The sequence below is a fragment of the Anopheles moucheti genome, chromosome 2 (genome assembly GCF_943734755.1).
Source record: "Anopheles moucheti chromosome 2, idAnoMoucSN_F20_07, whole genome shotgun sequence".
NCBI lineage: Eukaryota > Metazoa > Arthropoda > Insecta > Diptera > Culicidae > Anopheles > Anopheles moucheti.
The window spans coordinates 27,192,926-27,208,959 of NC_069140.1; the positions used below are offsets into that span (position 1 = coordinate 27,192,926).

A 16,034-nucleotide genomic window follows, 5' to 3' on the forward strand; every position below is an offset into this window, starting at 1 on the left:
TAAATCCTCGAACCCGTTTTTAACCCGTGTCTACATGCACAAGCCTTCCAGGGAACCGATCGCGCTAAAATGCTTTATTCGCTTCACCTTGAAATTGATCTTCTGTCAGCTTGTTTACTCAAAATGGGTACCGGTTTTTGCCACGCAAAGCCCGATTTGAAGTTTGTTTAGCCGCAAGATCATGTTAATATGCTGCCTCTGCTGCCCACACGCTTCACTCGCCCGGTTCTACAAAAACCAGAGCTGGGAAACATACACACACATGGCGCTCTATTTAAGTGCCAGCAATTTATCAATATTTCTGCAAAGTAAAGAACGCAATAAAAAAATACAATACCCCCCTTATATCGCCAACCAGACCCAGATCCAGGGGTGCAAACCTAATCCGAGGGCATCCTCGACATCTAGGCCCGTTAATGGGATGTCTGCTGCCAGTTGCCACGTTGCCTCCCCGGCGAGATGCACTGTGCAATCCGGGTTGCATCTGGAACGTGATTGAAACCAGCGAGAGTTCCTGTCTTCCCCCCCACCGGGTGGTGTCCTGCGTGAGAGACAGCTGCTGATACCCCGTTCTTGCCAGATTGCGCTACAACGGTGAAGCATTAAAAAAAACAAACACACATCCATTCGCTCACCTTCTTTGCCGGTGCTGGGGAGTTGGGTGCAAGCAACAAGACAGCCCATAAATAATAAAACAGCGAAAATCGTATGCATGGAGTGAGAAGTGATCTGCGTCTAGCTAAAAATATCTGCACCGAACGAAGGACGAAACCCGTACCAAGCCGTCCCCGTTTGGTTCCAGCACGGAACCGAGCCACTGTCGCCCTTAGGGAAGTGAAGCTCATTTTTCGCTTCCCCGATTCCACACGACGACCCGGCCTGCACTGGGTCGGTTCCCGCCGTTTGGTGCACAGTTCCGCCTATGGCCTGTTGTTAAACGATGACGATATGACCAAAAAAACACACACACTACGCTAGAAAAGGGGAAAGAAAAAAATAACAGACACTAATAAAAACAGCACTCAGCCGGGCGAATGGTTTTTCGGTATGTTTTATGGTTATTGGGAATGCCCTTTGATACCCGGCCCCCTCGATTGAGACACTTTACGGATGGTGGCACGGTAGGACAGATCCACACATTCCACCATTACCCAACGGTCGGTGTGATCGCATCTGCCTCGTAAATAACGCTGTTATTCTTAATTCATATTTCCGCACCCTACCCATCCCCAAACTTTCTTCCGAACTCTTATCTTCTCCGAGCCGAAAAAAAAAAGGATTGGAAGCGTGTTTTTATTGCGCACCAAACCATTGTTTTTTTTTTTTGGTTTTCTTCACTCACCCCTCACCCCGAACGGGTTGAAAAATGTGAAGAATGTTGGTAAGTGTCACCGTGCGTTGAGGGGATGGTTGGGAAATTCTTGTTGTTGAATATGAAACAGATGCACCACCATCCGGAGTTTCGGTACGGGTGGGTGTCTATGCATGCTTGCTGGCGCAACCTTGTGGCAATTTTTCGGAGTAGATTTTGTCCCGCGGCAAGGTATCCCGTTTGCGGTCACCGTGGGTTTCGTGGATACGTTTACCATGGTTTGCGGTATCGACACCAATTCCAGCGAGAAAGTATCCAATTTCAATCTCGTCCCGTGCCGCTAGTGCGCGACGGTGAATATCTTCATCCCGGTGATGAGGTTCGCTCGAGATCAAGCGGGCAGATAATCGTTACGAAAGCGAGAGCAATGCAACGGGTGAGATGGAATACAAAATAAACCATTCTTATGACAGGGAAACAGAATCATAAAGAATCACCCGTTCACCGCATCGTATGCATATTGGAGAATGTAGACGAGCGTCGTAACCAAGAACACTTTTCAGAACTCTCGAAGTGAGAATGAGCGATCCGTTTTTGAACCGGTGACGGTTTCCAGATCTATTTCCACCCAAACCAACGGCTGGAATGTATTAAATTACATTGATCGTTCCGTCATACGTTCTGTTACGCTACCGGTGACACACTTATTACGTATGGCACTGGCATACGGAAACTTTTTCCATCGCACCGCACCGCATAAAACCAAACGAATGGCTCATTCGTAGCGCTGCCGGTAACAGAAGCGGCAAAGTTTCGTTTGGGGTTTGAAAAACTAATTTCTCCACTTACAAACACAACCCGTGAACCGTACGGGTCGGTTCAATGGAAGGATAGTAAAAACCATTTTTGTACAGTTCATTCACGTACTCACCCGGGTTCCGCGTCCTATCGCGGGTTTGCTGCCCGGCAACAACTATAGCGGCTTATCAGTGTGGGTCGAAATGGTTCATTTGTACGACACCGACACAGCGGGGAAGGGGAAGTTTAGATCACCCCCATTCGCTCCCATTTACCCTTATGCCAGGCCCGACAGGTGATGGGGTCAGGGAAAAGTTTAATGACTCATGCGCTTGAAGCATAAATTATGCCGCCATATTACACCGCAGGTAACGGAGAGGCAGGTGGCACCAACGTAGCTGGATTCGTCACACTTATTACCAATTCATGACGTGTAGGGCAGGTTGATGAGGTGCCAGTGCACCAGTGGGAGCTGAACTTCTGCAAATGGGTGTGAGCAAATCGGGAAATTCCTTCCATTTTCCCATGCAGCGGGAGTTCTGCTCCAGCAATGGCCGAACTGCCGCAATGGCATAGGCTTCCATTTACTTCCACGTACATTGTACTGGGTAGCGCACCCATTGGTGCTGCCAAAATAGTGCCCAGAACATCATGGGCCACCCCCCCTGGCTGGTGCGAGTTCCGGAGTTATTGCGTGCTGCGAGCGATGGAGAGATTTCAGCGCCTATTTAACACATCTTCGGCGTGAATGGGCCGACGCCGGGATGAATTCCAAATAGCGCACGAGAGCGCGTAAAAAGAATTATTAGTCTAATACTCCAAACGCGTGGTACGTGGTACGAATCGGAATGTTGCTGATGTTGCTACGCTACGATCCCACCGACAGGCACCGACTTTTCTTCCCTGTGTGCCTTTAGTGTATCGGTCGAACCCCCCGGAAAGCAGCATCCACCTTGAAGGCGAATTCAATAACGATTAATCTGTGTGATCTCACCAGGGACAAGCGTGTTATTCTTTGTCACCTTCCCCGGACGAACATGGGGAATCAATATTGAGGGAGCAAATTCTAACATTCCCAAGATTTGGTGGAAAAAGAAACGACAACAAAAAAAAAGGCAGTCACCCAGTTTGACACGACAACACTCGTTGACAACTACTCGCCGGAACGTGACAATATTTCGGAATTTATTATTTCCTTCCAACCCACTCCCCCGGTGGGACAGTGCCTCGACAAAAGGGCAAACCCCAACTCTCCCCAATCAGTGTCATTCAAGTCGTGACCAAGAAGCGTACCGTGTCCCTTTTTTCCCTTTTCGATATCCTTTCCCAAACTCGCAACGCAAGGAAGAGGATGGATAAAACCTCCCACCGGGGTTTGGACGGTGGGAAGATGATCGGCAGGAAGTCAACTTCGAACCATGGTTCCGATAATAAAATCAAACTGTATTGGAAAAACATTCCCGATTCCCACTGCTGCCGGGCTGCTGCTATTTCAGCGTCAAACCACCACGAGGGAAAAGGCAAAGGCCCCCCGTTCCTAGTCCCTTGCAGTGGCACAAGTCGTTGCCATTTCTTTGCCGAGGGTGAAGTTCTTGCCTGCCTGCCGGAATATAATTCGAGTGGTTCGTCCGTTGCTGAAGACAAACACTTCACCACCGTCAGAACTTCGGTTCAATTTTGTGGTTGGAAAGAGATTTATGTGTTTTTTTTTCGATCCTGCTTCGCCGGTGGTAGGCATCCCGGTATTTTCCGTGCCGTTTCCTTCCATCGGGCGGAATCCCGCCGACCCCGGAAAGTTGCTAGTGAACTTCAGCAATTTTTCCCCCCCAAACCTGTATTCCCAGCGTTGGGCAGGGATGGGTTACGAATCCCCATCAGACAATCCTTCGAAACGATTCGCACAAAAGTATAACGCGCAAGCTGTAATCCGATGATGGGCGGTGGCCCCACCCGTTCCAATGCGCATCCCTCCCCCAAAAAATTTCGTTGAGCGAAAAAGTTTTACCCACCAGCGCAAAACGACTGAATTAACCAATTCAGATCAACGGATTTCACTTACTTTTGTTCGTTGTTCTTTTTTTGGGTTTTGCTTCTCGAAAGATCCATTTACAGCAAAAGACCGATCCCTTGAGCCTCAGTGTAAAAAGGGAAATGGTAAGCGTTTGTGCAATTTTCTTTACCGTTCTTGAGTTCCTTCAGCGGTGCACACAGTGGGGTCGGTTGTGCTTGGGACAAAATAGTTAGAACTTGTTCTTTATCACAATTACCAATGTTTGATAAAAATTTATTCACATCCCGGGCAAGTAATTGTTCAAAATTTTAAAAAGTTCGTAACGCTCCGTACTACATAACTTTTAATCAAAATTCTAAATTCGTTGTAATTTTTTGTCCAACTTTCCCCTTCATCGCCGTGTGTACAGTGCGTCTGAAGCCCCCGGGGAACGATAGCAGCAGCAGCAGCAGCAGCAGCAGCAAGCAAAAGAAACTTTCAAGACCGAAAGTAACAAACAATATTTCGCTGATGAGGATAAAGCGGTTAAATTAGTTCGCTCTTTTGCGAGTTTCGCCGTGTTTGGCCGTGTTGTGCAATAGCGCCCGCCTTGGCCACAGCAGAATGGAGCACTGTTATAGTGTTGCGGTTTTGCTGTGTTTGGTAGAGTTTTCCACGCCCGTCCGCCCATCATCGCCCTTGAGCGTTCTCGTTGCTGCACGTTTGAACGGTTGCTGGTCGCCCTGACCCCGAGCCCCGACCACGCGCAAAACGTAGCAAAATGTGCTGTAAATCTAATTGTCCTGATAATCGTTAATTGATCCCCGGAGAGATTACGCAGCGGAGCATTATTCCTTATGCCCTGTGTTTCGGGTTGTTTGGAGCAGTGAAAGGATGTGTACCAGCAATGGTGCTGGTTCGGCTGCAAAAACGGCGCACACATCGAGACAACACTTGCCGAACTGTGCGAAGCATACCGATCTGTCTGGTGTTTATTAATACCGCGTGTACCGGGTGTGTACACCGTGGAGCGCAAGACGCGTCCCGTGCTGCTGCTGGCCGGGAGACCGGTGTATCTTAACGGCCGCAACCGGTGACGACAAACGATTACAGCGGCGACAACATCGGTCGGTCGCGACAAACAGTCGCCCGATGTCTGCTTACTTACGGTCGATACTGTCACTCCACCCCCCCCCCCCCCCTCCCCCCGTGCCGCTGCCCGAACAACTGCTGAATGAAAAAATATTTTATTACTTAGCAGATAATTACAAACATGCTTCGGATTCCATAATGCCAAAGGGCTAACGCTCCCGAAAGACCCCCAGAACGGTGCGCGAATATAGCGGACGCTCTGCTGGCAATTCCGCAACCGGCAATTCGGGCATCTGAGTTTTAGTGTGAAAACTTTCCCTACAGCACCACTTCCCAACCGTTGGGTGGGGTGGTTTTTTTTTTTTTGAGAATATGAGTCGCTGCTGAGTCTTTTTGCGAAAGCGACAGTTTATTTTTATCCGAAAGATTCTAACAGTTGGGACACATAGTAAGGGCTTTTATCGCGCGTAATTCGCGTGTGTAGTAGGCGGAAGTTTTGGGGAAGTTGTCTTTTATGGCGCGCACGGAGATTGCCGTTGATGGCGAAATGGGGGCCAATAGCTGGAGCCACCTTATCATATCACAAGTGTGCTCTCAAGATAAATATAAACCCATTATCGTGGTGCTACCGAGGGGGCAGATTTATGAGCTTTAAATGGGACGCCCTCTTGAACTCACGGGAGCTCAAGAGCTCATACTCACATTTCTCCTGCGACAGCATCCTTACACCCGCAAAACAATAGCGCACCATCATTAGTCCTTGAGTTATCTTAACTGTGCCTTTACGGTGGAATGTTTTCCCACACACACACACAAACACACATACACCCCTGAAGGGCGCATTTCAATACACACTATTGTCCTTTAGCGATCCTTGCAGGAAGGAAGGACCCTTTGAATGATTATCTTACCGACACGCAAGTGTGTTCCCATTTTCCCACTCATTTTCCCGCTAACGACGAGGCACCCTTCGAATCGCTCCGAAATGAGGCAAAAGAAAATAAAACAGCTTTCGGTGAAGATATAACTGCCACCCTCCCCCCGCACTGCCACCGATCCCACGCAGCGGCACGCCAGCCCACGGTTGGCACGGGGAGTGTCTGTCTGTCGGAGTGCTTCAGTTTTTACGGTCGGTTTTCCACCCGGCACCGCTTGTTTATTTGCGCTGCCCTTTTTGGCTGAAGCCATGCTGACTGATGGGTCGGGTCGTAAAACCGCCAGCACAAGAGACTCATTAGAAATTATAACAGAACGCCAGTCGGGCGGAAGTGAACTGTCACGGTCACGGGAGTGTTCGCCGTGGTGGTGGTTTGGTTTCAAGTGTCAATTGCACACCACAAGCACCGTCGTCGTCGTTGCCAGGGCACACTTAGTACTCGCCCTTCTGGAGATGGAATCAGCCAACCCACGTCGCCGAATCTGCAGTGCACAAACGGGAAGGAAGTCTGATCATTATTACAGCACAATATTTATGAGCTTTCGATTCCACCAAAACAAAGTGGGTGCGCTTTCGTTCCGGTGAACTGTTATTACACGCTTCCGATTGATCAAATCGTAACGATCAATGGGCCGGGATTAAGTATCCGCAAGGGTGTGAGTACAACGCAACACAACACAAACGCTGACATTCGTTATGCTGTGGTTCCTCGTTCATCCAGCTACTTCTTTGGTTTTGGTGTTTTTCGCTTGGCCTCCGCATAACTTAAACCGGGCAATGGAGCGTACCGAATGGGAACCAATTTTCTGTCCTCGGTTCTGATTCTCGATGGCTTCTACCGGGCAAGGAGCGATCGCTCGATATGAGTGTGCCGATGGTGAAACCATTCGAGTAGGATATATCTTTCGACATCTGCATAATCTCAATCAAATAAATCTACATTTCGACTGTCGTCTGGCAATGTGTGGAGTAGCGAGCTTCGTTCTGCTGCCCTTTTCTGCCCTCTGGTTGCCTTGCTGAGGGTGTGATTGTTTTGCGCCTCATTTCCCAGCCGACGTCGTGCAGGAATGGAATCCGTTGTGCGGAATGATTTACTTAATACACTTCGTTTCGAAACCCGATGAACCTCACTCGGCGGTCGTATTTGACGCAATTCGTATTGTTAAGCGGTCCGGTATGTGAAGGTTGTTTACTGCGCCGTGAAACTGTTTCCAGCAGGGGACGGATTTGAAAAAAAAGGAAATGAAAAGCCAAGCTAAAAAGCCTCAGGATGTTGCTGGAAGGCGGTTGATTGAATCTTGAAGATTCTTTCAAGGTGCACGGCGAAATATGGTAGCCTACATAAGATTGCTATTTTTACGGGTGTAAGACACGGTAAGCGAGCAGCAAAATGGCAACCAGAAAAAAACAGGATCTAGCGATACGTTTTCTTCCGGTTAGAAAGAAGGTAAAGCCGAAGCGTAATATGATTGCCTTTTTATTTAAATTATGATCATAAGGCGGCATTTACACAGACCCCAAGGAAGTGAACTGCACAGTTGAGGAAGTAATATAAAATGTTGAATGAATGTTGGCATGCATCTGTCTGCTTCCTGTCGCTTGCACAATATCCCTGTTACCTCCTTTAAAAATGTGTATTTGATTTACGATTTCGCAAACATTGACACACATCGCCACATGCCTCATGCCACTGTTTGCTTAGGACGAGCAAGTGTTTTAGTCGTACAAGCTAAGCGGAAAGCGGAGGTTTTGATGTTTTTCCTCAACGGGACCTTTGGCGCACTGTGGACGAACCGTCTATTTTTAAGCTCTTAAAAGCTCACCTCAAAACAAGACATTTGTTGCGTAGGCATTAACATCGTTCGTCCTTGTGATCCTTGCGTAAAGCCCTGTACAATCGTTGTGCTACGATGGTTCATTTTTCAGTGTTTATGAACTTCCAGCAGAAAATGGTGCTCGTCGCCGTAAGCCCAACCAAACGGTGCGCCAATCATTCACCTGTCCATGGGCTTTTCCTATCTCGAACAGAGTGATTCAGCAGAGAGAAAAAAGCACACAAAACTAATAGCAAAAGACCCAAATATTGCTTTGGCGTGATGGCCACCCAGAATTGGGCGTAAAACTGAGCGCAGATTGATGTGGGACGATTTTTCATCATTTCCATTTGTGGGGGGAAAGAAATCGCAAAAAAAGCCGTTCGTTTATTGCACGCCCCGTTCAGGCATCATATTGCTGGACGCCGGGATCCAGGAGCGCTGCTATCGATCGGATGCTAAAAAAGCGAGAACCAATTTCCGTACCAATGGACGCGAGAAAGATCTTTCTGCCGGTCGTGCGATTGTGTCTCCCATTGGAATCTTTACGATTTTGTCCCCCAAATGCAAATGGTACGCGTGGATGTGGATGTTCTTTTTCTCCTCCAACTTTTTTCCCCGTTTTTCTGCAGCTTCCGTGTTTAGTGCGGATGGGGTCAAACTTTAGGCTGTGTGTGTTTTTTTTTCACTTCGTCGCCCAACCTTCGTATAAGGCATCACCATATAGAGCAAGATTCATCGTCGCTTCCCGGGCAGAAGATGCCAAGGACGCGTGAGGCGATACTTTATAGGGCGAATTTTTATCGACAGTTTTTCGGCGTGTTTGGCTGCCCCGATTCCAACCTTACGATAATTTATGGTCGTACGAAAACTGCTGTTACGCTTATCCAATCCCGGAAGGCTCGGTCGGGCAACAACATCAACATCAAGCTACCGCGCAAAAAGGCGAAACAAAAACGTGGCGTGGCGAGCTACAGATTCTCAGCAACGGATCAGATGCGAACCGGGTGGAATGCGCCATTGTGTGTGTCGGTGAAATAATGATGTTACGCAAAATGTGTTTTCTTTCCTTCGCAATGCCAGCGCTCACCGTTTACCGCACGCAGTAAATGATGTTTCGGCCTTTGGTCGATTTTCGTTGGGCAATTGCTAGAATTATTACAAAATTATTTATGAGCCTAATGGAATGGTCAGGAAAAGGGCAAAGGGAACTTGTTAAGCTGCCGGAAAATGCCCACCTTTTGCACCAACCCGAACGGGAATGGAAAATAAGGGGGAAACGATATTTTGAGCGGATTTTGTACTTTGCAATTCTAGCGACTGTCAGTTGATTTTTAACGATCCGATAAAATTCGTTCGGACTAAATGGTATTTCTGGAGGCAAATGTAATTTTCCAAGGATCAAAGGTCAACAGCAGTGCAATAAATTTCCATCTAGATTGAGATACAATCTACATTTCGTCGGAATGTTGGCGAATTGTTGGGAATTGATGTCCCGAGCTAGCAATATCATGACAGAAATGTGTTAACCACCAAACACATCACGCTGATTTTATGGTTGCTGCGCGATTGTAATGCCTGCCAGATTAAATACCACCACCCAAAGTATGTCGATTTTCGGCACCAAATGCGTCCAAATGTGGTAAAGTTTGTGCGCCACTCCACTTGTGAAAAGTTGCGTTCCGGCTCACGCAATTCCTTGGTGTCGTCATCGTCGCGCTGGGGTTCGCTTAGCCGTAATTTATCCATCCGCTGCAGTTTGACATCCCACATCGGCATCCCAGCACCCCGCACAAAACCGGTACCGGTATGCGGGCAGATGAAAAATGCTTATCGCAAAAACCGTTCCACTAATGGTGCACAATCAACAAATTCGGTCGCCATCTGTGGGGAAAGTTTTGGCCCTTTCGGTGTGCGCGTGTTACTGCTCCATCACAGACACTGTGGTGCGTTCCCGTTCTGCGCACAGGTACCGTGCAAAAGGTGTTGGAAGGAAAAGTTGCTTCTTGCGTTTCTTCGTGTTTTTTGCTCCAATCACCCATGAATTCATCCTCAAACCGCATCCAGGGTGTGGGGTCCGTACTTTGTTCACGTCGAAACAAAAATTGTGTACGGTAAAACTTTTTTTCCACCCCGTCAACGGGCGGCATTATTTGTGTCCCTTACCGGGCACCCCCCCGGTTTGGAAGGTGGAGGCGCAGAATCGACGGAAAGAAAAGGAAGAGAGTTAAAGTTTTTACGGTTGCACAAACAAAAACAAGCGAATTTGCCGCGCCCTGCTGTTGGGGGGGGGGTGTAGTCACAGTGCTGCAGATGCGCGATATGGACCGGTCGGGAAATAAAGGCAATCGGATGGCTTTTTTTTCCTGATCGCTCGCTATGGAAGCAAAGAAAGTAAATAAGCATACTGCACCGCTATAGCGCTGTAATGTGTACTGCAGCTGAAGGGCCGAATCATAGACGACGATGGTGTCTAGTGGCTATCAACAGTTGTAACACTCCATCAACGTTATGAGTTTGATGGTAAAAATTGCACCATTTGGTGCGAGTCCTAAGTTCGCTTTCCTGCAAGGATTCCAACACTCCCGCGCCGGGAATTAAACTTTAGCTAACGCACTTTATAAACTCCACTCTTATTTAAAACATCCGAGAGGATAAGGATAAGCAGTAAACCAAGGATGGCTAAGACAGCAAGAAAGAAAGAGTCAGCGAGCTAGTGAACCAACACACAAAAAAGGGCCGCCCCAGAAACTCCAAAACGCTTCTTCACTTCGGAACTCCAAACTCCTGCAGGCATTTACGGCCCCAAGCTGTGTTGTTTCGGAAACCGTCTCTAGTGATTTAGCGAAATTAAATTAAAATCTTCTTCCGTCCTCATTGACGCACGACTCGACGACGCAGGCCCACCAACCCCCACCCCCCAAAATGGTTGTGTGTGTGTGTGTGTTCGCGGGCGTGGATGGAATGGCAAGTTGCTGCTTTTAATAAGGCCCCTATCCCTTTTATCCTGCTACCCAGGCGCAAAACGCACCACGTCAGCTAGAGCTTTGCACACCGCCGGCGACGATGATGTTGATGGTAATTTAATCAAATTAAGGCACTTTTCTTCGCTCTCATCTTGCACAGTCGCGGAAAAAGTTCGCCCAGGAACTTTCGGATTCGGGTCAACCTTGCACGCAACCTCGGTTCGAGTGCTCTATCAATTCAAAGTTATCGCACCGAATAAAATGATCGCTTCTTAAGCTAAGTTACAGGGGCGGGGGAAAAAATATAAACTACACTTTCATTCATTCATCTGATCATTTCCCTGTTGTCTCATTTCAGGACCTGCTGGACCACCAGGACCGCCCGGCAAAAGAGGGAAGCGCGGCAAAAAGGGAGATCCCGGAGATTCGGGCGTTGAGGTAAGTTCTCGTTTGTTTCCTCTCACCGGTGGCATATGTCTCCTACCCAAACTCCACATCCTTCGCTTTGTTCGCCCTCGGCGTATTACCCGTAGACCGTCGTCCAGACATTCGTCAAGATCAAAAAACCACTTTTCACAGCATGTCCAGCTGGATTGGGGGGGTGGGGAACGAGATTTTCCAGTAGCCCTGAAGGTTGACTGACGGATGCGGCTGATCACGGCGGGACAGAACGTTTCGCTCCACAAACCCGCCGCACATCACGCAAGAAGCGAAGAACAATTTGTCTTTTTGTGGTGCAGCTGAAACAGCAGCAGCCTTGGTCTTATCTCTTTACGCCTGCGGGTGCGCATGTGAACCGCCTCGAGTAATTAATTATAGTAAATTACACGGTCGTTTGTTATTTTAACCTCCACCCGGGACACTTTCCAAACTTGGTGACCGACTGGTGGTGCGGCCACGATTAGAGTGACCTCGCGGGCACGTTACCGTGGCGAAGGAAAGTCAATAAAAAATATCTTTCTATCGCTTCCTACGCACAAGATGTCAGAAAGATACAATGGAGCAGGCATTATGTTTGATTATTTATTGTGGAACTCTCGTGGAGTCAAATGTTATATTATCACATATTTCGTTGACTTTTTTTGTTGATAAACTGGAATATAATGAATAAAGTGCCACTTCCAAATATTCGAGAAGCTTTCCAATTTTCGATTTAAACTCGTGTAAATGTCTCCAAAGTTGTTGTGCACTATTGTTAAAATCAACTTACAACAAATAATCCGTTGCAGAATTTGATTAAACTTCTCCTCCTACTCCGTGCATCGGTGTGGATGCACATTTCCAGCGCAATGGTATTTATGCAAACTTGCATCCGTTCGTGTTTTCTTTGCATCATCCCATACACGCTCGAGGCGATAGTGAATATTACAATCAAAAAGCTGAGATGCTTCCAGTCTGCCCGAAAAGGATACGTTCCACCTGTTCTGACCGCCCAACACCCTACGCCCAAAAACCAAACAAAACTTTTGTAATTCTATCATCTGTTAAACAAGTTGCAAAACTTTTCTGCATTCCCGTACCTGCTGCTGGTGACGCACCACGCTGACGGTGTTTTGGTGTTGCTGACTGCGGCCAGCAAGTTGGCCGGGACGGAACCCCCGCAAGTAAGATAGCTTAGAATAAGCGACTGCACCGAGCTTAAGATGTTTGCCCGGTTACCAACCGGCTGGGTAGGTGTTCGTTTTGCGGGATGCTTTTATTATGCACTCTGGAAAAACTCATCAAATCACCAGTTCCAGTGGCGTAAAGGGTAGATTCCGTACTGTCTTGCGGTGTTGCTCGGTGCCACAAAAGTGTTGCGATGAGCACTTTGCTTCACAAGTAATATGCATCGGTTGAATGTGTTTGGAAGCTATTCCAATCCTAGCTACTGTCGTTGAGAGGCACCTTTCACCGCCCGGATTGTTCCATCTTGCTGATACAGGGTAAGAGATAGAGCGAGAAAAAGAGTGTTGAGCAGCGCACTGTGGCTTCTTTATCTCCACTCGCCCCACCGCAAATCCATTGGCCATCGATGGAAAACTCTAGTCATAGTTGAGAGCTCTGACCATATCGTACCGCCCTGGACGGTCCTGGCAGCTCGCTCCTGCAACCATGGCGGCGTTGGAACCAACGAACCCGGCAAGACATTTCAACTTCATGAAAAGGTTATGGCCGGGCAGCATCTTTCTGCTGAGCGTAGCGCAAACCGCAACGGCGCACAAGAAGTGTTGAAGGATGGAGAACCGGAAGCGGATGTTGAAACTTTTATTAGCCAGCTCAACCGTAACCCGATCCGGGGATGCGCCTGAGGAAATTCAGATCTCGCCTGCCCAACCTGAACCTTCCCTTGCGGCGGTGACCACACTCGTTCGCCGTCCGCTGGCGGTACAATCACGTGTATGCGAGGGTGGGCACATCATCATGGAGCTATTTACTGGCAGCCAGTGAACCGTGCGTCACTAAGTCGGCATGAATCTGAACATGCAGTGTGCCGCTGAGCCAGCTCGATTATCCCGGTGCCGGTCCCGGTGCCAGTGTGCATGAATCATAAAGCTAAATGATTGCATTTTGGGAAATGGGTAGAGGCGTATTCTTTTCTTCCAGTTGGTGTGTCGAAAGGTGTCAGTGGGATTAGGGATTGAATTGCTCGACAGAAGCAACAGCCATTGGCATGGAGCGAGTGTAGTGCAACGGCAACATGCAACAGCCTGCCGTGCAATAATCCTGAGCTCAGCTTGTTTGAATTGCGGTTCGACGTAGATGATACGAAAAACGCAACGTCAACCCGAAACAGCTTCAATGGTGAAGGAAGTGAGGCTAACTCATCGTACCTCACTGGAATGACAATTCGACAATTCGTGCTAAAGATACAATTTGCATTTGTATGAGCTGTGCATTGTTGGAAGATAGATTGGATTGTATCGACTACTTTGCACTTTGATAGATGGTTCTATTGTTTGGTGGAAACGATTTCCTGGAAATTCGTACAAGGACATCCTGTTGATATCTAGAGGAAAGCTCTTCATTATCCATTGTTATCGAACCATTAATTTTTTTTAAGCTATTCATATTTCATCTCTAGTTGACCAAACCCTAGTTCAAAACAACCAAAACATAGCAAAATTCTATAAATAGTGTTGGGTTGTGAACGAAACAGCGACCTCAATCGCTCAGCTCAGCTGCGCTTCATACAAACCAGTTGTTTTCAGATTTTCGATACCAGGAGAGCATCCACGGAAGAGGTAGCACCTAGTAAAGCAATTTTGCTCGAAAACCGCCTAAAGGTATGCAATGTTTAAACACTAACTTTCCCGTGGGTTGTACAAGTTGGTTGCAAAGTAAGTATTAAAGCATTCCATACCTTTAGGCGCAGTACCAGGTGCTACCTCTTCCGTGGATGCTCTCCTAGTACTATACATGCGAAAACTGGTAGTTTTCGAAGAAATTTTTCTCGACCAACGGGAAAATTAGTGTTAAAACATTGCATACTGTTGATAAACCAACGGTCAATTTAACTGACAGCTGCCCAAAACGACTTTCGGCGGTTTTCGAGCATTCGCGGGGACGATCTCTTTAAATCGTTTGGATTTTAAACCAATTTCAGTCTGTTCAATCGGTGAGAGAAAACCATACCAAACGACGAGTATCTCAATGTCAATAGCTGGCGAATATTACGGAAGTGAAAACAAGCCTAAATTCTATACTAACATCTAGCATCTAGACAGTGGAGGATCAATCCCCTTGGAGGCCCAGGGCGGAATTTTTAAAGGGGGGCCTATAATTTTGTTACGACATTATCGGTGTTAGGGAGATGTACTTCAAACATGATTTAACAACACCAGCAAAGTCTCGGAAAGAAAGCTCCCTTGCGTACATCTCAGAGTTCTGTTGCGTTGCCCTGTAAACGGGCCTAGTAAGCTAGTCTCTATTTAAAAACGTTTGTATGCGCTGAGGAGAACGATAACGCCACTACTTGGATCGATAGCTGGTACGAAATTCCATACAAAACCAGCTGTTTTCAGATTGCCGATACCAGGAAAGCATCCACGGAAGAGGTAGCACCTAGTACAGCAATTTTGGTCGAAAACCGCCGAAAGGTATGCAATGTTTAAACACTAACTTTCCCGTTGGTCGTGAAAAATTTCTTCGAAAACTACCAGTTTCCGAATTTAAAGTACCAGGAGAGCATGCACGGAAGAGGTAGCTCCTGGTACTGCGCCGTAAGGTATGCAATGTTTATACACTAACTTTGCAACCAACTTGCAACGCAATGCGCCGTAAGGTATGCAATGTTTATACACTAACCTTGCAACCAACTTGCAATGCAAGTTTGGTGCAAGCAAGAAACTTGCAGCAAGATGGCGCGCAAGATGGCGCCCAACTTCGTACTTGCATGCAAGAAACTTGCATGCAACAAACTTGCATGCAACAAACTTGCATGCAACAAACTTGCATGCAACAAACTTGCATACAAACTTGCATGCAAGAATTTACTTGCAAGAACTTGCATGCAAGTTTGTTGCATGCAAGTTTGTTGCATGCAAGTACGAAGTTGGGCGCCATCTTGCTTCAAGTTTCTTGCATGCACCAAACTTGCATTGCAAGTTGGTTGCAAGGTTAGTGTATAAACATTGCATACCTTACGGCGCATTGCGTTGCAAGTTGGTTGCAAAGTTAGTGTATAAACATTGCATACCTTACGGCGCAGTACCAGGAGCTACCTCTTCCGTGCATGCTCTCCTGGTATTATACATTCGGAAACTGGTAGTTTTCGAAGAAATTTTTCACGACCAACGGGAAAGTTAGTGTTTAAAAATTGCATACCTTTCGGCGGTTTTTGAGCAAAATTGCTGCAAAATTTTACTCGACCAACGGGAAAGTTAGTGTTTAAACATTGCATACCTTTCGGCGGTTTTCGACCAAAATTGCTGTACTAGGTGCTACCTCTTCCGTGGATGCTCTCCTGGTATTATACATTCGGAAACAGGTAGTTTTAGAAGAAATTTTTCTCGTCCAACGGGAAAATTAGTGTCCTGGTCCTGGTGCAATTTCGTTTATACTTTAAAGTCACAAAGTCGATATTCTTCTCTGAATTTAATTTATCACATAGAAAAAAATGTTTTATAAAACCAAGGAAGATATT

At 47.1% G+C, this 16,034-nt stretch overlaps 1 protein-coding gene across 1 annotated transcript in view; it reads left to right on the forward strand.

Moving 5' to 3' along the window:
• Positions 1-16,034, forward strand: part of LOC128303614 (collagen alpha chain CG42342-like) — an 84,384-nt gene that overhangs the window by 26,631 nt on the left and 41,719 nt on the right. The window contains exon 2 of the mRNA XM_053040623.1: positions 11,268-11,347. Within this exon, the coding sequence (XP_052896583.1) occupies positions 11,268-11,347 (80 nt within the window). The remainder of the gene's footprint in view (positions 1-11,267; positions 11,348-16,034) is intronic.